Source organism: Hydra vulgaris, chromosome 09, assembly GCF_038396675.1.
Source record: "Hydra vulgaris chromosome 09, alternate assembly HydraT2T_AEP".
NCBI lineage: Eukaryota > Metazoa > Cnidaria > Hydrozoa > Anthoathecata > Hydridae > Hydra > Hydra vulgaris.
This window is the reverse complement of record NC_088928.1, coordinates 24,133,065-24,159,001: the sequence shown is the minus strand read 5'-3', so window position 1 is coordinate 24,159,001 and position 25,937 is coordinate 24,133,065. Positions and strand designations below refer to the sequence as shown.

The 25,937-nt window shown below is 28.6% G+C and overlaps 1 protein-coding gene across 1 annotated transcript in view; it reads left to right on the top strand.

The window, feature by feature from the left end:
• LOC100208571 (N-alpha-acetyltransferase 40) overlaps positions 1-25,937 on the top strand; it is a 66,999-nt gene that overhangs the window by 18,684 nt on the left and 22,378 nt on the right. The window contains exons 6-7 of the mRNA XM_065805094.1: positions 6,392-6,460; positions 16,729-16,818. Coding sequence (XP_065661166.1) covers positions 6,392-6,460; positions 16,729-16,818 — 159 coding nt within the window. The remainder of the gene's footprint in view (positions 1-6,391; positions 6,461-16,728; positions 16,819-25,937) is intronic.

Sequence of the window (25,937 nt, the reverse complement as noted above, 5' to 3'; positions counted from 1 at the left end):
AAAACGGAATAGTGTCGCAAATAGTAAAATCGGAATAGTGCCACAAATAGTAAAAACAAAATTATAGTCAGCGAGAATTAGCTAAAAATAAGGTCAAACCCAGACAAAAATAGTATAAAGCTGAAATTTGGCAGAGAGAGTGCACAGTCTTTGGGTGAGTGTAAAAAAAAACTCAGTTGATTGCGCTATGGTAATATCCCCTTTGGGGCAATTTTAGGGGCAAAAAAGGGTTCATTTTGACACCTCAAAAATCCTATAAACTTTATACGGTTGGATAGAAAATTTTATCTTGATTAATATTTATATAAGAACTATGACTTATGAGCAATTATTTGAAAAATTATTCACGTTTAAAAATGTAAAAGTTCCATTCAATGTTTTTGCTGCGATAAATGTTTTGTTATGATGTTGTCAAAATGTTGTCAAACGTTTTATCAACATCTAGTTTGAATGAGTTATATATAAATATATATATATATATATATATATAAATATATATATATATATATATATATATATATATATATATATATATATATATATATATATATATATATATATATATATATATATATATATATATATATATATATATATATATATATATATATATATATATATATATATATATATATAGTTCTATAGATTGTTGCATTTGGGAAGCACGGAAGGAAAAAAAGTGATTCTTACGCCAACAAATATGTCACTTTTAATTACTTTTGACTTTTGTCCAACATTTGCGTGTTGTCAGAAAGTAAAAACCATTAATTTAATTACAAATTAATCATTTTTTTAAAAAACTGCAATTTTTGATAACTCACCAGAACTTGAGGATAAAGTTCAAGCAGAATCATTACTTTCAATTATATATATATTGCTGGTTATGTTCAAAGAAAAAAATGCCTATGATTATACTGATACACAATTTTATTATAAAAAATGTGGTGCCTACATTGATGAATTGAATAGAGGAGGTCTTGTTATTCCCTTTGACAATATTGTTCAATGGTGCATATTTTGTTTGGTTTTATTTGAGCAGTTATCAGATGAATTTTGTCAAACATTTTTGATGAAGCAATTCATATCTGTATCAAACAAGTTTCAATTTAGTTTATATGACCAACATTTCCGCACTTTAGCAAATATATTTCTAAAAAATCTAGCAATAATAAAATCTCCAAGATGCTCCAAGGAATCCAGGCAAAAGGTTATAAAACTGTCATGAAAATGATTTTTTATTTAAATTTTATTATTTTATTTAAGAAGTATGTTATAGTTTATTAATTTTATTGTAGTTTTACTTTTAAGACAGCTCTTATATATTGTTATTATTATAGTTTTTTGCTCTCCTTGTCCGCATCCACTTCACTTATTAGCGCTTCATTCAGCCTCCAGTCAATAAAAATTTTGGCGCATTGTCAAGGCCTGTATTTCTAGAAGGTCTTGTTACAAGCAAAATCAGGATTTCAATAAATCTTTATATACATACTAGAAAATATATATGTGATATTGAATACGAACTGAAGAAAAAAAAATTTAAAGTTATTTTTTATGTATTTTATTCAATTTTTAGGTATTTTATTCAATTTTAGGTATTTTCTTCATATTTTTAGGTATTTTATTCAAAACCTTCAGAAATGGATGACTTAGGGCCGAACCGACCTATACAATGAATATATTGAAATAAGATAACAGAATACAAAGTTTTAATTGTAAACTATTTAATTCTAAAACATTTGTTGTTTTTGAAACAGTTTTTTAATTTCTATTTTTTTACTGAATAGATAAATATTATGTTTATACAATTAAATTAAAAAGCAGTTATTTATTTATTGAGAAGATAACAGCTAATTAAAGTTATAGGGGTTTCTGGCTTTTAAAAAAAAAAAAAATTCTTATTCTATATGAGGCATAGGCACAAATGATGACTTTTTTTAAGTTGAATTAACTTTTAGAATTTCCAAGACCAACTTATTGCCATTAATTTTTCCAAATAATAATATTTTTTTTAAAAGACCTGAGCAAATGGGCCACAGAAATGTGGGGCCATGCCCCCCGCCCCCTTCATTTTTTGATGACTTTTTTTTGTTTGTTTAAATAAGTGTAGTTTTAAGTATTACTTTTTTTTGGTAGTCTTTGGTATGTTTTATTGGTTCTTCAGCTCCCCTTCCCTACTAAAATGTCATGCACATGTATTACCAAAGTAAAAATTTGTGATAACTTGTTCATGGAAATGCAAAACTTTATTTCACCTTTGAGAAAAACAAACCAAAAGTACTAAAAAACATTTTCTTTTAAATTGAATGCACTTCAAGGGGGGATCCAGACCGTGTAGAAAGGGGAGGGGAGGGAGATTTTTTTAGATTTTGTAGATCCAGACCATCTAAGCAGACAAGCTCATAAATTAAATTTTGCACCTCACAATTTATTAATACTTCATGCTACTTTTAAACAACCTCTCTAATTTATTTATTATTTTAAGAAATGTTTTGTGTTAAATATATCGATTTACAAAAAAAAAAAAATTCATGTCCAGGGGGGGGGGGCGATTGCCCCTATGCCCCCCTCCCTATGGATCCACCCTTGATGCACTTAGAATCTAGGTAATTCACTTTTTTTTGCGGTTTTTATATTGTTTACCCAAGATTCTTGTACAAAAAAGGTCATCTTTAGTTCATCATAGCCACTGGGAAAAAATGACACTAGTCTTTGCATCCTGATATTTTTGCTTTAGTAAACCCATTGCTGGTAGCAAAACTATTGTTAAGATTATACTCTTATACAAATCTGAAGTAAAAGTTTATAATATTGAACATTATTTTTATTGGCGTACAAAATGTATCTGTATTTTACTTTCTTCGTATCGTAAAATTTTACAAAATCCAAAATAGAAAAACTGTAAATTCAAATTTCAGAAGCATTTTTGTTTAGAAGCAGCTAAACAAAAATGCAAAATAAAAGTACAGTAGAATTCTTTTAAGTCAGACTCTCAAGGGTAATAGATATATAGACTGACTTAACAAATGTCTCAGTTAAGCGAAGCTCTCATTATGTCGGATTTTTAGAAAATGTCTGGCTTATCCTGATAAGTGACTTAAAAAGTATCAACAGGATATCAACAGTATTATCAAAAAAATAAGAGACTTACCAATAATCAAAAAAGTTCATAAAAATCTTTAATTTGATGAGTTATATTTGATGCAATACTTATTTAATTTTCAAACATTCTAAGTTTTGAATTTTAATTAATGTTTTTGACTTTCATAAAATTTTATTATTGTATTATGTACACTTATATGCATTTCAAAATAAAAGTCCTAGTTAAGTGTAGTTTTTTGTAGAAGGGACCTAAAAAAACAGTACGAGTTAGCAAACGGTCCAACTTAGGGTACGACTTAAGCGGATGATTTTATACTAAGTTGATAGAGAAATTGTAAAGTTCATTTTTATTTGAAACTTTTTGTTGAAAAACTCTCTTGCGTGAAAATAAAGAAATTTAACAAATTTAAAAGAACATTTTAATTTATCATAGTTTAATTAACAATTAAATATTAATACGCAAACATTAATCACAAACTTGCAGTTTATTATCAGGCCTGACATGAGTATTTCTGATGGCGATAAAGAGATTTCAATGATTGAAATTATAGCCAAAGTTAATGAAAATATAATTTTGAGTTATTGTTATTACCCACCTTCAGGCATAATTGATTAAATCAATTGTTTTTTAAATATTGATATTATAAGAAAAGGTTTTCAAAAAAAAAATTAAATTACTTAATTGGTGATATGAATTTAGATTGTTTTGAATACCACACCAATATGAATATATTTAAACTTTATAATGACTTGTTTGAAAATGAAGTGGTTCCTTTAATAATAACCCAACGAGGGGGTAACTGCAACAGCTGCCTCATTAATAGACAATATTATAACAACTGGTATATCTGATAAATTACTAAAAAAAAAGAATAATTAAAAGTGAGACATTAGATCATTTTCTAATTTTTTTCTTTATAAATGTGGGGCTCAGCGGAAAGTGGTTTAAGCTACAATTACTTCATTTTTAGTAAACTGGAAATAACTTTTAGGGAGTAGTAGTAAGTGTATTGAAAACAGCCAAACTGATTAATCTCAAAAGACTTTCCAGAATAATATCGAAATAGATAATAACTTCGAAGTTGTAAAAAAAGGAATAGTATTGAAAATCCCAAAAGCAGAATAAAATCAAAATAACTCAAAAGAGAATAATCTCGAAAAGGAACTATCCAGAATAATATTGAAATAGAAATTAAACTGAAATTGTGAAAATAGGAATGTTATTGAAAATGCCAAAAGCAGAATATAGCTATAGGTATAGGTCTTGTGTTTTCTTCAACATATTGTTCCCCAATACTCAAATCTGCAATAAATCTTGCGGGTTGGTACTGATAAACCTAACCAATGTCAGTCATTATCAACTTTGCAGACTTTTGAAAGAATTGTGTCAATTATTATTGCTTCAGTTTCTTCTTTTATAAAAATTTATGTTTCATAAAAATTTTACCATGTACTCCAAATATTTCAAGGTATATACTGGTATATAAGGTACTCCAAATATTTCAAGGTATATAAGTTTCAGGATTATGAGTATATAGTATATGCATGCATGTTTTTTAAAAATATATATCTTTGCTTTTTTTTTTTTTTTTTTTGCTATTGCATATTTGCTATTGCAAGTATTTGTTTGCATTACCTTAACATTATTTGTTTTATTATATAAAAATTTTTATTTTTTCTTAAAGTTGATTATCCTAGTTGAAGTCAGACATTCAGGACCTACGCATATTTTTGTTTGTTTTTTATATAAAGTCTATATAAAAACGTTTTATATGCTGTAGTTTTACAACTTCTATTTTTTATTATTTTGTTTTACGGTATAGATTAAGGGGCTTTGGCGATAGAACAGTTTGTCTTTTTGAAACAGGTTGTTATCAAACGCTTTATACAAATGATATAACGATACAAACTTTATCATCTAAGGAACATTTATTTGAAGTTTATGATATAAACTTCAAATAAATGTCAAACAAAAGTCTAGAATAACCATGGATGATAGAATAACCAAAAGTAAACAAACAAAAGTCTAGAATAACCTTAGGTAACAAAGGTCTTAAAAAATCCTCAAAAGTTGTTTAATACCTTCAAACAAAAAAATGTTAAACTTTTCGAAAATCAAAGATAATACCTTTAAATTCATTTGCGACACTATTCCGTTTTTTTGGTTTTGACACTATTCATTGAGTTCATTTGTGGCACTATTCCGTTAATTTGTTTTCAACACTATTCTTTAAATTCATTTGTGACACTATTCTGTTTTTTTGTTTTCGACACTATTCATTAAACTCCTTTGCAACATTATTCATTTTTTCTATTTTTGACACTATTCATTAAATTCATTTGCGACATTATTCCTTATTCTGTTATTGGACAATCAATCATGCGACAACTTGCGACACTATTCTTTTTTTCACATTTTGACAATAAAAATTTTGCGACACTATTTTGCCACACCTTATCTACTAATTACAATAAAGTTAAACCACTTTAATTACAATAAAGCTAAAACCTATCCCAACTCCCCTTTATGTCTATATACTGAAGATGAGATAAAGGCCCCATATCAAAAAACTATTCAACCTTTCATTTTAAGAATGCATTTTATTTGTTCTATAGTTTTAAAAATTGGTTTATAGTCTATTTGTTGTTATATGCAAGTTTATAGGTGCTCTATTTGTTGCTGGTAAATGTTTTGTAGGAAGTTTAAAGTAATAAATAAAAAAATACTTTTGAAAATATTTAAAAAAAATATATATGTTGTTATTGTTATTATTGCTATTATTACTATTATTGTTATTATTATTATTATTATTATTATTATTATTATTATTATTATTATTATTATTAGTTGAATGATGTATTATTAATTGAATAATAACTATAAACTAAAATTATACTTCAGCGGAGTTTGGTCATATTTAGTTGTATATCAGCTGCCCCAACTCAAACCTGTTGGTGTTTGTACACTTGTATTTTGAAAATTCTTTCCAAGTACCAACCTGGAACAATATACAAAATATTCAATATAAAAATAGAAAATTCAGAAATAGTAATCATTTAATATCAAAATTTTACATTTAGTTTTAGATTTATAAAAAATTTAGATTTTTTTTATGTCAATTTCGCAAAAAGAAAATTTTTAATGAAATTTTTTATTAGTTTTTTTTATTAAAATTTTAGATTTTCTACAACTTTACATCATTTTGATGCTTTTTTAACCCAGATCCTTTTGGTAACAATAACAAGTTAATATATTATTAATGAATTATATATTTAAAGCATCACTTTTTAGGTACAAACAGAGTAGTTGGGGATGGAGTGAGAAGAAAAAGCGAGAAGAAATGCAAGAGCAAAATGCAAGGTTATTTTTAATGGGTTTCTTTAAGAGTTTTTTTTTTAAATTGTTATAAAATTTGATCCTATAAAAATGAATTAAAAAAAAATTAGCATATGAAGCGGGGATGATTAAAATGATCCACAGAGGATGGACAGACCATAGCTACCAGTATCAACATCAGCCTTATTGTCGCCCATGAACATTTTTAATTTGTTACTGTCTGTTCCTTTTTAAATTTGTTGGTAAAATAAAATAGCAACACAAAATAATAACAAAACAAGTTCAAAAATAATATATTGCATTAAAATGTTTAACTTCTATATAAAGAACAAGATTTTATTTACATTTTTCTTACATAGCTGATAATGTTAAAAAATTATTTTTAAAAAGACTATTAAAAGTTCTTTAAAAATGTAAATATTAAATTTAAAAAAATTGTATAAGGTTTTTATACATTGAATACTACTCTAAAAATGTAAATAATAAATTTAAGAAAACTAGCTTAAGAAAACATGACCCATAAAATACGGGTCTTAGGAATTCCACACGGACCTTTTCTATACTTATTCCTCACTTTAATAGTTTTTAGTATGAGGTAAAAAAATAGCTATATACATATAGAAACACTATACTTGTTGTTTACGTTTTAAAGCTATAAAAAAAAATTTTCTATTATAAATAACTTTGAAAAACTGTAAATGTTTCGGTATGCTTGCTATTTATCAAAGGATTGAATATTAGTACCAGTCTAAATAATATTTAGAATACCTGCTTGAAATGTGCTAATTATTCACCATTGGTTTAATAAGTTTCAAAAAACATGAAATGACTTCAATATGTGAAAAAACAGACTTACCATGACCCGTATAATACTGGTCATGGTAAGTCTATTCCACACCAACTTTGATGTTGCAATGATCATTATTATAGCATCTTAAAGAGGTTTTTTATTATTTATAAATAGTTTGAGTAATATTTTTTATGAGCTATAGTTCAAAACAATATATTATTAATGAATAATATTAAACAAATTATGTAGCTATGTTATGTAATATGTTATGCCCATTTTCCAAGTTACTACTTTTTATTTTAACTACCTAATAACTCTTATCCCGCCATTTTACATGATAGTACAAAATATTCAAAGCTAAGTTTATATCAAACTTCCTCTTTACTATAGAAACACTATACCTACATAAAACAAAACTTCAAAAAAAAAAAGGAGCTTAGTAACATTTTATGGCTTCTTAAAGTATAACTAAAACATTACCCAGTCAACAATGGTGTAGGTACTGTTTGGGTCGTTAACTGGAACCCAATAGGGAATGCCTTCCGGGATGCTGTTTAATTATGACAGTGGTTTCTATCTTAGGCTCATATGGGTTAGCCTGCCAGGTATTCTGTATGGGTCCTTATGAAATACCGTATATTAAAACTGTAAGGATTCTGTATAGATTTGCAACTAGAAACTAGAACTAGAAACATTGGATTCTCGCTGTGGTTAATATGGGGAACCATAAGGTTTATCCATAAGGTATGGGTGTGTATAAGAACCAATAATAAATAAATATTGCAAAACTACTTTTAAATTGTCGAACAGATAAAAGAGAAATTATATAGTTTTATTTGCTTCTTTCAAATGAAATAGTCATTAAAATTATATTGTTATTGGACAACTTATTAAAGAATTTTTAATAGTGTATCGCTGTCTTCACAGTTATTTCACAAATTAAAAGCTTTTAAATCCTTTTTAAAACTACTTCTTTGAGCGACTTGTGATTGATACAGTATTTCTTTTCAATTTGAGCCTTAAAAAATTTTAAACTTTTTTTCATACTTTTATGCATTTTAAAGAAAAATAAATCTATGGTTAAATTTCTTCAGCTTATAAATGAGAAGTTTTAAAGATGTATATCTTTTCAATTTGCAATTTTCATTTTCAACATGCATGTTTTGATTCCTCTATGCCATATTTATTTTTATTGTTTTCATGTTTATTTATTTTGCAGAAGATAAACTCTAAAAAAGAACCATAAACTCTAAAAATAACTCTAAAATTATATTCTACAAGTTACACAACAATACACAAAATCAATAATATTTTTAATTATTCATAAACTAAATGACAGCCTAGTACAAAAACCATTATTGTTCATGTAAGTGGAATCATTGGTGTGTTGAATAAGTTTTCAAAAAAATTTTGAAAATTTCTTCATAAAGAGATCAAAATGGCTTTCTCTTGCAGAGGAATGGAAAACTGTTGTGGAGAATTCTCTCAATTTTGTTGGAAGAGATAATTCATTTAAGGACTTTTATGCTACAGCTACATTTATAGGAGGCACTTACTCTCCATTATATCATTTAAAATGTTACCAAAACATTACCAACAAAATCCTTATTGAAAGAGTGGAAAAAAAGAATGAATCTAAACCCAATAATGAAAGTAGATCTACTTCTCTAACATTTAGCACTAGTGTTCAGAACTATGTAATTGCTGACAACACTGCTTCTCCTGACGATGATGTTTAGGTGTTGATGATTACGATGAAGAATTATTTGAAGAAGAATTTTTATTAAAAAACACCAAATTGATTATTTTTAGTTATTATTTTTAGTTATTATTTTTAATTTTTATATTTCAATATTTATAGTTCAAAACACTCTTTTAAAGAGAAGCAGGTTGTAGGCTATTAGTTTATTGTTTAAATGGAATATAAATTGATAAAGTCAATTATTTTACATGGTAATAGCAATTTAATACAAAATATCTTTTCCTTAATACTTTAATAATAGTATTTTTAAACCCATAAACAGGTAAAAAAAACAGGTAATTTTCATAAACTCTCTTATATCTTTTTTTTATAACAGAGCTAGAACCTTGAGGTTTTTAGCATCAATTAGTTTGACTCAACTTGTTTCTAACCAAATATAGAAAGTACTATGTTTAATATGGCTTCTTTTATATATTATTTATGTCTTAAGACCACTATTAATAAAAAAACTTTTTGCAAAACATGTAATTTCAAAAGTAGTTTTTAAAGCTAAGATTTCCTAAGTACCAAAACGCATCAAATTTGTTTGAAATTATAGATTAAAAAAAGGATAAGGAATCTAATGGAATGAAGAACCTTTTTAATGTTTATGCATAAGTTCTCAGCATTTAAAAATTTTAAGGTTGGTTTATTGAAAAACAAAACTTTTTTTAAAAAGGTTTCCCATAAAAAAAGCAAGTAAAGCCTTTCCTGTATTCAAATCAAGTGTTTATTTATGTTTTCTTGAAGTAATGGTACTTAGGAAATTTGTTTAGAAATTATTTATATGTTTTATTACCTTTGCATATCATTTGTTTTGATTTTTTGCGCTTGATTTTTGATGTTTTTTTATTTTATTTCGGTGTCATTTCACACCAAATTTTCCATACTTAAGTACAAGGCGTTGTGTCAAAAAATTATCATAAAAAATGCAATAACTTTGGATTTAATTAACTTTTAATGTTGAAAGACCCCTCATTTTTTAAGTCTATTTAAGGTCTATACAACTATGTTAATCATATATAAATATATTGACAAAAAAAACCTCTCTTGAATGGTTATATATATATATATATATATATATATATATATATATATATATATATATATATATATATATATGTATATATATGTATATATGTATATATATATATATATATATATATATATATATATATATATATATATATATATATATATATATATATATATATATATATATATATATATGTATATATATATATATATATATATATATATATATATATATATATATATATATAAATAAATAAATATATAGCCCATCCCCTCCGAGATTAAAATGTATTCCGGGAATGCGTGGGGTCTTTTCTCCAAATAAAAAATACCATCTGTAACATTTATTGAAGATGAATATGAAATCAACATAAAATTAAATCAGTATATATTAATTATTAAGGGATTGCGGTAGTAAGAAAAGTCAGTATTATATTCTGGTCGGTATTAATAACCAGTCACTACCGAAGTTATGACATTGAAATTGAAAGTAAGTTTTTTAAATATCAACACTTTCAAAAGTTCGGTATTGAATGGTATCTTTTGAAAGTGTTTGATAGTGTGTAAACTTAAAATTATCGCCACTATCAAAAGAACCAAACACCTCTTTTGGTTAGCCCGCCTACAAGACAAAATATACTATCTTAAATGATTGTTCATATTTTTTACAACACTCCATCCTTTTGAAATTTTTCAAAAAAATTAACATTTTAAAATTGGTTTTTATTTCCCCAGAGACAAAATATGTATCAAGGCTTGATCAAAGTTACATGTCAAAAACAATAAAACAATGTTATTCTTACAATTAATTTTTTTAGACAGACCTGTAAGTTTTATTTTTAAAAGAAATAACCTCTGCAAAAAAAAATTAAACCATAAAAATAATTGAAAATTAATCATTTTATGAAATTTACTTAATTCAGTAGAATCTCTCTAATTCAAATTTTATGGGGAAAAATAAAAGTTCGAATTAGAGAGATTTTCGAATTATAGAAAGTTGATTTTTCTTTAATGCATTTCACAGTGACTTTGCATTTAATCCAATTATGGAGGTTTTCAAATTAAGGAGAATGGAATTGGAGAGATTGTACTGTATAATTTAATTTTAATAAAAATTTTAATGGAGAATTATTTTAAATTAAATTTACATAATTTAATTTAATAAAATGTCAAATTTCAGGTAAAATTATTATGGTCTGAAGTTTTTTAATTTAGGACAAAATATTTTTAATTAAATTTATTTCAAAAAATTTATATTATTATTAGCAATTTTTTTTTTTTTTATATTGATTTGGTAGTGGCAAAATGGACTTCGGTAGTGATGGGAACAATTTTCATTATTGGAAAAAATGTTTTCACTTTCAAACACTTGATATTGAAATTGAGTTTTTTGATATCGCACTTTCAGTATCATTATTTCCGATAGTTCGGTGTTTTTTGATACTTTAGTTCGTTCGTTTACTTAGTTCGGTAGTGATATTGCAATACCCTATTAATTATTATAATTTTAAAAGTATTTTTAATCATTTTAAGAGTATTCTTTTGAATATATATTTCTTTTTCACTGGTGGGCATTGATGTAAACTGATTTCTTTTTTGACATACAAGCAAATAGTGAAAACAACTAAATCATTAACACATTTCTCAAACACAAAGAAAACCATTTATGGATGAACCCTTTACCATCATGTAATAAACTGTATAAAGAATACTGATCGCAAGCGATTGCACCCAATCGTTCCAACGAAGTACACCAGTAATTATTTTTTCATTCATAGTCATAAAATGTTATTAAGAAAATGGTTCATTCAAACATTTAAATTTGCTTTTACTTTTTAAATTCAAGCAAGTGGTGAAGCCAGTTTTCTCATTTTTTAAATTTCTAGTAACAGTTTGCTGTAATAAAAAAAACATTTTTGTTATTAAACATTTTAATTTACGTTTTAATTTACAAGCAACCAGTAAATAAATTTCTAGTACCAGTTTGTTATAACCATAAAGCATTTTTTGTATTTAACTTCGTTTATACAACAATTTTTTTAAAAAACTTAATTGAGAAATAATAGTAGGTAGATAAAAAATAATTTTTGTTGACGCCGATAAGTAAAAAAATATATAAGTCAATGCGATCACCTTATTTAGTTGATACAAACTACCAAACAAAAAAAGAAAAACAATAACTAAAAGACTTACCGTTATATCCGCATTGATCAAAATTTCCAAAGTATCTAATGCAAACGGCTTCTTCATATTTTGAATAAACTTAGTTGACAAAGCACATATACTACTTGAAATAGAGTTTGCAGTAAGACTTAATAAGCAGGGCCGACAACACCGGGGCTAGGGGGCATGTGCCCCCACATTTTTTTTCTAAAGGACCTTTTTTACTTTTGAAAATCCTAGATTTAGAGGGCGTTTTTCAGAAATTGATGATTGTGCCCCTCCAATTTGAAGCCCCTGTTGTCGGCCATGATAAGTTATTTGAATTTTCAGCCAAAATGGGCGAAACTTTTAAAGAAATAGCATTTGCGGATGTTAAACCGAACATATTTGTTATTTTTTTAGATTGTACCTTATTTCTTGCTAACTTTTTTATATAATATTTGCTGTTGTTGGAAGGCATTGCAAAGAATTATTAGCAAATTTTGAGAAATGAATTTTGATTTAAAATACTATTTAAGAAAATCCCTAAAATTGCTGGGAAAATCCTAACTCTCAAGAAGTTTTTTCCAAGTGACATTTTCACAGGTAAGGTGAGTTTCCACTCATCTGTTCTTCTACGGGAACGGGATAAGAAAGGAAAAAATAATCAAGTAAGCATGCATAGTTTTACTTTGAACAAATTAAAACTTACAATACGCGTACTCATGTGATTATTTTTCCTTTTCCATTTCCGTGAAAAAAGGATGAGTGGAAACTCACCTTTATTCAATAGCGTAGTTATACCAATAACAGCAATTTTATTTCAAGTTAAACACATTTACTAAATTAGAATTTCTTATGTTATTTTTCTATTAGAATTTAATAACAATTAATTTTCTATAATTTTGAGAATTATTATTAAATTTTAATTTATAATTTAGCAAACTTTATTAGGAGAATGGAATTTTTTAAATTGGGAATTTTAGGTAATATTTAAGAGCCAGATCTTCTTTTATTATTGGTATCAGATTACTTCATTCTTTTTCACTGAATTTTTAATTACATTTTAAATGGATAATGAGTGCTTCTTGCAAGTGTAACTGTGTATTTGATGTTGATGATAATGAAACAATCTTTCCAACGAAATTAACAATCTTTCCAACAAATTTTCTGCAACACTTTTCATTCTACTTGCAACTTTGCTCTTTGTACACATAGGTTTGCATTTGTTCTTTTTTTATTTAAACTAATTCTATATGCCAAAGATTCCAAAAAACTAAATTAACAAGACGGTACAAAGTTTGGCACTTTGCTGACATATTGTTTATGGAATTCAAAAACATTGTTGATGTGTGTTTTATGGAATATAATTTTAATGAAATTTCAGAGTTTATGTCTTTATTTATTGTCTTTGGTAAAATACACAAACATTAAATTGACTTAAAAATAAAATGACGTAAAGGAATAGAAACACCATAAGATTGAAAATTTAAAATATAAAAAAACTATATCTTAAAAACTGCGCATTTACAAGCTAGTAAATGTTAACCATTAATTTATTATACCTTAAAACGCTTAATAATTTGTAAAACGGTTAGAACTCACGACTGCACTAAAAAACTGAACAATACAGTTAGGTGGCCTATGGTTTATATGAAGAGAGCAAAGGTTATACTTCTATTCAAAAGATAAATTTAGCGTTATATACTTTATTACTCTTAATAGAAAACTTAGACAACGTTACTTTTAAGAATGGGCAAAAAAAATGTTAAATATGAAAAGAAAACAAATTTAACAAAAAAAAACAAATTGCAAAAATATTTTTTTATGAATATAATATTTTTTATTTTTTTTAATTGCGAAGGTGTGAAAAGCAATCGCAATTCAGGATTGCGATGCACTTAATTCGAGCCCTTAATTTTATGTAAAAATGTTTCGCGTAACTTTGTACAAATTTTCATTTCAATTTTGAGTTTTTTGAGTTTTATTTTGGTTCTTATATATTTATTTTTTTTGCAAGAAATTTTTTATTTTTTTTATAGATTTTTTTTTTACATTTTCTTTCTAGTTTATTTTAGTTTAGTGTTTTTAGCGCGTTTATGAAATGCGCTAAAAAAAAAGTTGTCAAAATATTAAACAACTTTAAAAAAAAATCATGTGGTCAGGAATGAAGTGCAATTGCACACCATTCTTTGTCCAGGCCTAATATATTGCAGATAATAAGCAGTTGTCAACTACAAGGTGCATAAAATGTTCGGGGCCATTTTGCAAAACTCAGTATTTCATTTACAAAACACAGTATATTTCATTTGCAAAACAGGTTATGAATGTATGTGCACACGTTATGAATGTATGTACACAGTTCGTCAGACATAGTTATTTACATATTCTCAAAATGTCCTCCCTCTAGCTGGATGCACTTTTTTAACCTCTTAGGAAAATCATCCACAGCTTTAGCAATTGTTTCCATTGGAATTTCTTTCCAGGCTTTAATCAGGTCTTTTTTTAACTCTTTAATCGATCAATGGGGTTTCATGCAAGCTTTGGTCTCTAGAATACTCCAAAGCGAGTAGTCTAACGGGTTCAAGTCTGGTGAGTTTGATGGCCATTCTCCGATCTGTCTCTGAGAGCTGATGTCAACTTTGATAAAATTGGAAAAGTTCTCTTCCAGCCAAGTTTATGTCTGTATAGCTTTGTGAGAGGGTGCACCGTCCTGTTGAAGCGTCCATTCTTCATCTCCGAAATGCTGCTGGGTCCAGGGCAAAAGTTTTTCTTCAAGCATCGCTTGATATTCAGCACCAGGAACTTTGATTCCATCTGGTACAATGAAGAGAGGAGTTTTAGCATTGTGGGTGATTCCTGCCCAGACCATCACTTGCTGTGGCTTCTGTTGATGGGGAATGATTTTTTTTTCGAGTGGCAGGGATTCCTTAGACCAACTTCTGTCATTTTGATTGTTATGAGCTTGCTCAACATCGAACCATTTCTCATCAGAAAACAGAATTTTTCGGTGTCGCCCAGCACCAAAACGTTTCAGAAGCTTCCTGCATCGGTTCAAACGTATTCGTTTCATTTCTTCTGTAAGTAACTGAGCTGTAACATGTTTCCTGGCTTTTAATCCGGCTCCTTTCAGAATATTTCGGACTGATCCTTCAAAAATTCTAACAGCTTTGGCCATTTTTCTTGTTGAGTTCTTCTGTGTTCGTGGGTTTCTTTTGATTTGACCTAAGATCTTATTCCGGTTAGCTGGAGTGTTGGCAGTCCGAGGGCGTCCACTTCTTCGTTTGTCTTCATAGCTCCCAGTTTCTTGATATCACTTAATGACTTTGGATACATTTTGGTGATGTTTGATGTTTAGAAGTTAGACAATTTCTTTCACACTTCTTCCTTGCTTAAATAGATGAATAATAGTGGGTTTGAGTTCAGACATTTTTCCTAAAAAACAATACAAACATTATTTACAAATGGGGTTACATTATGTAAAATCTGAAAAACTGCATAGGGTGTGTAAAAAATTTGTCTACCTTGTTTAAAATGTTATAGAGAAATGATTCCAAACTTTTTATGAAACCTGTATGTACTTACTTGTCATAGCTGCTGTAAAAAGACTTCTAATTACATTAGTTAATTTAGCTTTTTGATACATAGAGTATTTTAGAAGCAATTTTCTTTTTAGCACATAAATATTTTGTAAACAAGGCAGCTTTTTTAAAATCCTACTTTATATACATACTATCATTTAGTTCAATACAAATTTGTTGGGGGCAGAATCCAAAATAAAAAAAACTCAATTATATTTATTGAAACAACTTTCATTTGAGTGAAGATATATAGTTTTCGATCATTCTTGTCTTTAGATGGTGATAAGAATGTGCAAGATGTAAATCCTGCACAAATTAGAATGTGCATTATTTACATCATGCACATTCTAAGTTATAAACAAAAAAAGTTATTATAATATTTGTAACAATTTGAAAGTTACATATTGTTTTTAAAGTTATATATAATTTTAAAGTTAATTTTTTTATTTTGAATTTATAGCAATGCAATAAGTATTCTTAGGCATAATTTAAAATCTGATGATTGCATTCAGTTTTTTTTTTTGGTTAAATCTAATTCTTTTTTAATGTTTAAAATAATGAGAATTTTGTAGGTTTTGCAATTACAAAAAACAAAATTTCTTCTTAATGATTGTTAAATTACAAAAAACAAAATTTCTTCTTAATGTTGAAAATGAAGTATATCCTTATAGTTAAAGTATAATAAATTTTAAAAATGTTATCATTTAACTGAACTTGTCAGAGATCCTAGATACTTTGGAATCCTGTTCAACAAGCAAATTGTATAGTATAGCAAAATGAAATATTTTTAAAAGTGCAATGCCACTAGCTGTACAAAGATCTTTGTGTACTTTGGTGTTGTATAAAACACCATTAATAATTCATTAATAATCTTTAAAAGATTAACTTTTTTTAATAATATTATTTATTATTCATCTTCTCTGTCTTCTGACAATACATAAAGTATAAAATTTAATAAATAAAATAGCAATAAAAAAAATTAACATTTTAATTTTTCTTTTAGATATCTTTTAGTAAAAGATGAAGAAGAAAATTTTCTTGGAATGGCACACTTTCGTTTTGATGTTGATAATGATATTGAAGTCCTTTATTGGTGAGAAATTTTAAGTTATACATTGTCAATCAATAAAGTTATCAGGGATGTAAAAATAAATTACATATTCTCTTAATTCAATTAGAAAAAGCTAAAAAAAAACAAACGAAAAAAGGTACTTGAACCAATTAATTCAACAACAAAAAAAGAGAAAGTAAATGATGAATGACATTTGTCATCATTTATATCAAAAAGTCGGAAATTATATATTATAAATAGAAATTTATATTAAAACATTCTTTTATTGTCGAAAATTGCTGTTTAATATAATAATATAATAGAAAGCTAGAAGTTCGAAAACTACAAATGAAATTAATTGTAATTAATTTCACTTTGACAGCATATACATTGTGTAGTGATGGTAAATAAGTTAAATTATAAATTACAAATCAAGTTTTGAATAAGTTCAAGCATTCACTTTTGATGATAAAATCTGGTAGTTTGTTCCACATTGTTTCTATTTTAAATTTTTTAAATAGTAGCAGCTGTTAAAATCTGTAAAAAAAAGTAAAACAGCTGTTTTTACTTTTTTTTTTTTTTTTGAATTTTACAAACAAAAAATGTTTTTACATTAATTTTATTTTATTACATCACTATGAGTTTTTAATAAAAACAGTTTAAATAATTTAAATAGTTCTTAATAAGTATATAGAAATAAATATAGAAAAAAAATCTTATTTTTGTGCAAAAATTATTGCATACCGAAAATACGTATTCCACATCTGCTGATGTTTGATGCAAAGTAATGCGTCATTTTTGCAGATTTTCTGTTCGTTTACTTGTGTTCTTGAAAAGTATGAATTCTATTTTGAGCCACTTAAAGTCTAATCATCAAAAATGCATTGATATTTCTTCTTTATAAAGTAGCATATTCAATTCATCTTGAAGAAAAAGATTTTCAATTTCATTGATATTTGCTTACTCAAAGGCTGCTTCACTTACATCACTGACTTCAAAAAGACAGCAGGCTAGATTTTCTGCAAAAGTTAGACTGGCTTTTGATGGAATAACACCAGAAATTAATAGAGCTGTATTTTCATTTTAAATTTAGGTGCAAATAAATGTTGAACTCACTACACAGTAAAAATAATTTTATTTAATTTTTTTTTTATATTAATTCACCTCCCCAAGACCAATAAGGCTACTTAATTGTGGTTGTAACCCTCTCTCGACTCTAAAACTCCTTTTTAGAGAATAGTGTTTAAAACTGAATAAACAGTTTAGAAAAATTATTTCTTAATATTTAAATTCATCTTAAGATAAGATAAAAGAAATAATCTATAAAAAAAAAAGTATAAATATAAACAATAAAAGAACCAATTAACTTAAATAAAAAACAAACAAAAGTTTAAATGAAAATTATTTTAAAAATTTACAAAAGCCTAAATGGCAATTTTGTTCAAGTGCTATTTACAAACCTAATAAATTTTTAAAAACTTAATAAAAAATAGATTTCATTTTTTCAAAAATAAACATTCCATAATATATTTAATAACATTTCTACATTGTTTTTGTTGAGTTAATTTTTCAATTGAACTCATTTTGCAGTAATTTATTATATGGCAGTAGTTTAAAAAATACGCCCTTTAAAAAAATAATGTTTTTTGACATTTACAGACCTTGTTTTAAATAAAAATGTGTATTTTTTATTTAAAACAAGGCCTGTATTATATAACGAGTCTTTTTAAATAGTTTTAACAAAAGATTTCTTTACATTAAACATTTTTGAGTCAAATTTTTTAATTGTTTTAAAAACAGTATTTTATTTTTAAGAAATTATTTTTTTATAATTTTTTATTTTTTTAAATTTATTGAGAATTTCCCTTGTTATCTACAATTGGAAATTAACACACTGGTGAAGTCTTAATATAGACCTTAATAATAAAAGTCACAAAATTTTTATTTTATTCTGGTCACTAGTGTCCTGAGCTCTGAAAATGTTGATAGACTACATAAAGATAATAATATGGGGATTTAATGTCCTTAAATCTATTATTTACATACTGTTATTTGGCCTGATGTCCTTAGCTTAGTTAGAGAAATTTCAACTATAGAAAAGAAATTTTTTCGGACATTTAAATTAAACAAATTATTTAAAATATAAATCTCAAGATAATGTAACTACAAAAAAAAAACAACCGAAACTCATGAACATTATAAATAATATATTTTTTAAAAGTTAACCAACACATTACATGTTTAGTTATGAAGCAGGTTACATCAAATACAATTAATTAGTTAACTTTATACTCCTGTTTTTAATTTTTGTCAAGACAGGAGTATAAAGTTGAGCTGTCAGCAAATAGAGCCATTTTAGATGTAAGATCGTCAGGAAGATCAATAATGTAGATAAGAAACAACACAGGACCAAGAAGAGAACCTTGAGGTACTCAAGAAGTTACTGGAAACGAAGAAGGGTGTTGGCCTTTGAGGATGACTAAATGAAAGAAATGATTTAATTAAAGAAAGAAATGATTTAATAAATAAAAAATTTTCAAATACATTATATGAATCAAGCTCGTGGAAAAAACAAGCATGGCTAATTTTATCGAAATGTCAAGAGCAATAGCCCTTGCCTCTCCATCTCTATCTAATTCATGATAGCATTTTTCAATTACAGCAGTTAACAAGTCAGCCATAGAATGAGAAGACTGAAAAATGTATTGATTGCTAGAAATTAAGTTATTAGATTCAAGATGGGATGTTACAAATTTGTTAATTAAAGACTCAAAGACTTTGCTAATAGAAAGAAGACTGATTGGATGATATTTGGAAAGGTCAGAGTGTTAGTTTTTAAATATTAGAACCACAGATACTATTTTCTAGCATGAATAATAACAAGATTTAGTCAAGCACTTCAACTCAAAATTAAGATAAAACTCAAATTTTTTTTAGGTAATCATTATCGTAACAATCTAGATCTTCCTATATTTATGAACGGTAATATGCTTGATCAGTCATCTACCTTTTGTCTTTTAGGATTTGCTCTTGCTTTCTATCTTTCTTGGAAACCATATACTAGGTCCAATGCAAAATTGGTGTCTGCTATGGTTGCATTTCTTTATCGCGCTTGCCATTTTCTTGCTCTGGATTCTATTCCCTCTCCCAAGGATAAAGCAGAACTGTTTGAAATAAAATAATACTTTTTTATTCAAAATATAGATAAAAATTAAATATTATGATTATTAATTTAGTAGGATTTAAATGTCCTAGAAAATAGGACATTTAAATCCTAGAGACAAAAAGTCCTGCAATGTTCTGAAATTGTCCTGGAATTTAGTTGTTAAAATTTTGTGGCCACTATTTTACATATGTGTATATATACATATATATATATATATATATATATATATATATATATATATATATATATATATATATATATATATATATATATACAGTGCTATATGTGAAAATCACCCAGCGCGATGTTTCACGCTTATAATACTGAAACGAGTTATCAACAAGTGCGATTAGCGCACCCGGCATCAAGTCTTTGAGAGCAATATTCAGAGTTGGAAATTGGTTGCCATAGAGCCATCCATAAATTACATAAGCAAGTATGGGGAGGGGGTCACTCAAAAGCGTACCAGTGCGTACAAGGGAAAGGGTGGACAATTTTTTGTTTGAATTTTTTTCATGTGAAGTCCGCAAAATCAGACAAAAAAGTTTTGCTTTTTTTTTCTAGTTAATGTTTTTTTTTTTTTAAACATCTTCGCTTCCAATAAGGCAACCACTAATTAAAGTTGGAAGTTACTGTAATAGAGAAGATGAAGATTGTAGAGCAAGATAATTGATGGATGACTTAAAAGATTGCAAATTATATGAATCAGGAAAGCAAGATGAAGGAAGCGAATTCCAAAGAACTGATGTTCGAGGAAAAAAACTAGACGAATAAGGGTTTTTGGAGCACTGACGAACAGTCACAGAAAAAGGATGAGACTTAATTGAATGACGAGTAAAATGAGAATGAATTTTAGTAGATGGCACAAGAGACGCTAGCTCTTTAGAGCAGTGCCCATTATAGTATTTGTAGAAAAGGGAAAGAGAAGCAACATTACGATGATGTGATAATGGTTGGAGGTTGGCTGCAAGAGCAGGTGCAACTATGTTTACAGTGCGTTTTTGCATCTTGTCTAAAAGAGAAAGGGCATCATTAGAAGATCTGCCCCAGATATGGCAACAGTATCCCATGCAAGGCCGGATTTGAGGTTTATAGAGATGGAGAATAGAATCCGAAGTAAGAAAGTATCAAGCTCGATAAAAAGATGCAACCTTAGCAAATGCTAATTTTGCAACTGATTTGATATATAGATTCCAAGAAAGATTGGAAGTAAGAGTTAATCCTAGAAGATGAAGAGTAGATAACTCATCGAGTTCATCACAGTTCATAAATATAGGAAGATCTAAATTATTACGATAACGATTGGCTGAAAAAAATTGAGTTTTATCTGTATTGAAGTTCACCAGCTACTGTGAGCCCTATGCTGTAGCAGAAGTGAGATCCTTTTCAAGCTCAAATGCCCCCTCCAAGCAATCAGAGGGTGTTGGTTTCTTATCACGACAAGAATAAATGGTAGTATCATCAGCAAACAATGCCACCTTAGATGTGAGAATATCTGGAAGATCGTTAATGTAAATTAAAAAGAGTATAGGGCCTAGGATAGAACCTTTAGGAACCCTTGATGTTACAGAATAAAAAGAAGAGTGCCGTCCATTAAGGACAACTTTTATGCTTTGATTGGAAAGGAAGAATTCAATAATCGTAAAGATGTTGCCAGAATACCATAAAAAGAAAGCTTATCAAGAAGACCAGCATGCCAAACTTTATCAAAAGCTTTAGAAATCTCAAGAGCAATGGCCTTAACCTCTCCACCTTTATCTAATGCACGATAAAACCTCTTGGTTATTACTGTTAGCAAATCAGCTGTAGAACAAGAAGATTGAAATCCAAATTGATGGTCAGAAATAAGTTATTAGATTCAAGATGAGAAATTAAGTGTTTGTTAATTAAAGATTCAAAAACCTTGCTATGATAGAATGAAGACTATTGGGACGGTAGTTAGACGAATCAGATCAATCTCCAGAATTTTTGAACAAAGGGATAACAGATGTTGCTTTCCAGCAGGCTGGAAAACAAGACTCTGATAAGCACTTGTTGAATAGTTTTGAGAGTATAGACGACAGCTCCGGAGAACACTTCTGCAAGACAATAACAGGTATGTTGTAACGGTTTTGATTGGCAATTGCAGCAGCACAGTGTGAGGAAAACCATGGAAGAGAATGAGGCTTGACCTGGAATCGTTGAGAGGGAACAAAAGATTCACGCCAGCCGAATTTCATGAAGTTAAGTAAGAATTTAATGCCTGCAGAATCACTGACACTAGAGCCAAGCCATTCAGATTGGTGAGCATTAAAGTCACCGACAACAACTATATTAGCTGATGGATAAAGAGAGAGGGCTTGGTCAATATTATCAAAAATAACATCAAAAAGAGTGCAGTCTTGAGATGAAGGAGAGCGATATAGAACAAAGAGAAAGGCAATAGAGTGAAGCGGTGCTAAACAAAAGCACATGAAAGAATAGTTTGTGGATTCAAACTTAGTTTCATGACAAATGGGTGAATTCTTACGAATGTAAATGCCCCAGCCAAGCATGTGTCTATTGGAGTCTTTACGTATTAAAGGAAGATAACCATCAACACTAAGATCACAAGATGAGACAGCTGAACTCAAATTAGTCTCACAAAGAGCAAGTAGGTCTGGTGAACTTTGCAAAAGATAAGACTCAACAGAAGAAAAGTTACTTCGAAGACCACAATTATTAGTGAATGATGATGGTTTTTTGTGTTATAGTTTTTGGTACTTTATTCATTTTTAAAATAGATTGAAGAACTTGACTCAAAGCATAGATAGTACTCAGAACACTGCTTAATAGCCCAAGCAATTGCCTCATTACTATTAATAAACCCTAAGCTGTAACAAAGGGCTCCAAATGTGGCCTTCTCAATGCACACCAAAAGTACAAACAGGGACACCATCCATGCACAACATGACACTGTTTATACTTTGATATTTTTCAGCTGTTGATGGAATCAGCCTCTCTGAGAGCTACCTCAGACCTGACTGTCAGCTGGCCTCAGAACCATAAAACTGAGTTTTAGAGCTGTACCCTCATTAGAAGATAATAGAATGAGTTGCCTAGTCAAAAAAACAGAGACATAAGCAAAACCCATGCATTGAGTCAAGAAGTTCCAGCATTCAACATCCTAAACTGGAAACAATGTATTAAAAATACATCTGCGCCAGCCTAATAGATGAAGAAGAGATGCAAGGCTGGTTAACAGATAGAATCTGTTTACCCTTTAAGTCTTTGCCTAGGAGGCCTTCTACAAGACAGTAGTCGGATGCATTTAACATCTGCCCAAGATGAGTATTTTTATCGAGACACCATCTCTAGCCTTTACTCAACCAAAAGCCCCAAGGCAGGGGGTGTTTTAAGTCGGAGTTGGCATCTCCTAGCCTTTGCCTTAAAAGGGGTATCCTACAAGGCAGGAGGACATGAAGCAGATTGTACTAAGTTACATGTTACCAGTAGCAGGAAAACGTGACCTGACATTTGACTTTGCTTTTCTTTTTTTTTTTAGTTAATGTATTTACCACTAACGCGGTAGTGGTGTAGTGGTAGAGTACTCGCTTCATAAGCGAGAGGTTCCAAGTTAGATCCCCACCACGTCCCTGGTAATACCACACTCAACTTGTTTCTCCGCAAAAGCGACCTTGTTCGTCAAGGTTTGTGTTTCAGAGTCATAGAGTTGAGAGAGAGTCATAACCACAATTAAGTAGCCTCCTCGTCTGTAGTGGCCTTCTCGGCCTTGTGGAGGTGAATTAAAAAATAATAATAAAAATTTGTCTATCTACCAGAATTAGTATGTTACTGCAGCCTTGATATTAAATAAAAACAATGAAGTATTGCCATTTACTAAAAGTTGGCAACATAACTTTATTTTCTATTTAGGGTTGCCAGATGTCTGATTAAGCAAAAATACCACAGATGGCGATGAAAAGCTTTTGCTGCATTGATTGCAATTGTACGATTTGGATATTCTTGAATTCGTTGAAGAAGCTTGGCATCATTGAATGGTGCTTGTTCAGCTAACCGAACTTCATTCCAAAACTGTCCGTATATAAATGTCACAAAAAGACTTATGTCTGTTATTCCTTTTTTTATCCTTTGCAGTAATAACAAATTGATCCTGAAACAAATATATCTTCATGCAATATATAGCTTTTGCCATCCAACGTGCATTGTGTGTTGCACCTGGTGCCCGAAACTTTACATTCAACTCTAATGTTGCAGTTGATCTTCCAAGAAAAATAAGGCATAAATTCAAGAGTTCTAAGTAATCATCCCTGGGTTGTTGACCTTCAATTGCTTCTTCATAATACACTACCATTTCTTCACGGAGTTTGAGAAAAAAATCACACTTATACAATTCTTCATTCCCTATAGTGAACACCTCTTTGTTGATTGCTGGCCATTGCTTCTGGAAACGGTTAAAAATTCCAACTTCAGGTCCTCCACTGCTTCCAAATGTAGTCATGAAAATGGTGGAAAGCATGACTTCAAAGGCATGGTGTCTGCATGCTATCCATATAAGATTACGGTCAAGATTCTTCTCTATTATTGTGCAGGCACCAATGTTTAACCCAGTGTTGGATGAAGTAGTGTCAAAAACCAGTCCCTGAACAAGTTTTTCCAATCTTTAAGAGCCTTCATGCAAGCATCAGCCTGTTGCTCACCTGTACCTCTATCAATCTTTGGAACGCCAGCAATTTTTCCACCCTACCACCAGTCACAAGGGTGGCAATTCTATCCACTTTTTTTTTGACCATCAATGATATCAGGTAAGAGCTTTCCATCCCAATACGAAAGAAGTGGATCATCAGGAGAGAAATCAACCTTGTCAGCTGTAGTCAGCGCTTCACGAACAGATCGCCTTTCTCTGCGGATTGTGCTGTACGACAATGATAAATCTTTTAGAGAGTGACCAAGAGCCTGAGCAACTGTTCCAACCACAAAGAGTGCACGGCGATCAGAAATATTAACACAATCAAGATTATTATACAACATTATTTGTTAGAACTTTTATCTTCTTTTTTGTTGAACCACTTGTGCTCATGTGCTGGAAGCGGAAGGAGTCTGATATTCATCATCATCCGAGGAACTTGAGCTACTTTCACTCACAATGTCAACTGCTGATGAAGAAGAAATGAGTTTTTTCCACCAGTTCCGCTTTACTGCTTTGACGCCTCAATTCCATTTTAGTTTCCTCCGAAGAACAATATGAAATCACCCTAATATGTATGTATGTATGTATGTATGTATGTATGTATGTTATTAATTATTTTTGACTAACACTAATCATCTTCAGTTAAAATTAAATATTTAAAATTTGTTAAAATACCTATAAAGGTGTTAAAAAAAAACAAAATATAATTATTCTTGTACAAACTAATAATAATATAATTACAAAAATACAATAAAATCAATTAAAAAGTTTATCATGTCATACTAAAGAAATAGGAAATAACAAAACAATGGGTTAAAAAGATATGCAATATGCATAGAAAGTAGTAGCTAAACAGAAAGTGTCATTTAGACATGGTTAAACTGTATATTCATACCAGGTTTTAATCATTCTATAAACATACTTTCTTTGAGTTTTAACTCATATTTTTAGATGCTGAATCTAAAACAGAAAAACACTTATCACTTGTTTACATGAAATAATTTTCATTAGCATAAAGGTGTTTAAAGATATGAGACTTTTTATCTCCCTTGTAATGTTCAGATATCTGTGTCTTAAGATGGAGAGTAGTTTCGCCTATGTAATAGGAGTTATATCCTGCATATGCGAATTTATAGACCACAAATGATTTGAACTCTAGAGGAATAGAATATTTAAAAGAAAAGAGTTTAGAAATTCTTAGTGAGGTAAATAGTAATTTAATATTTGCTGAACGGCATTATCTATTAGTAATTAAGTTCAGTCTTATTAGTTAAATCAGATGTTTTTCCCAAAAACGGCAGTTTAAAGTAAGACAATGATTCTTTG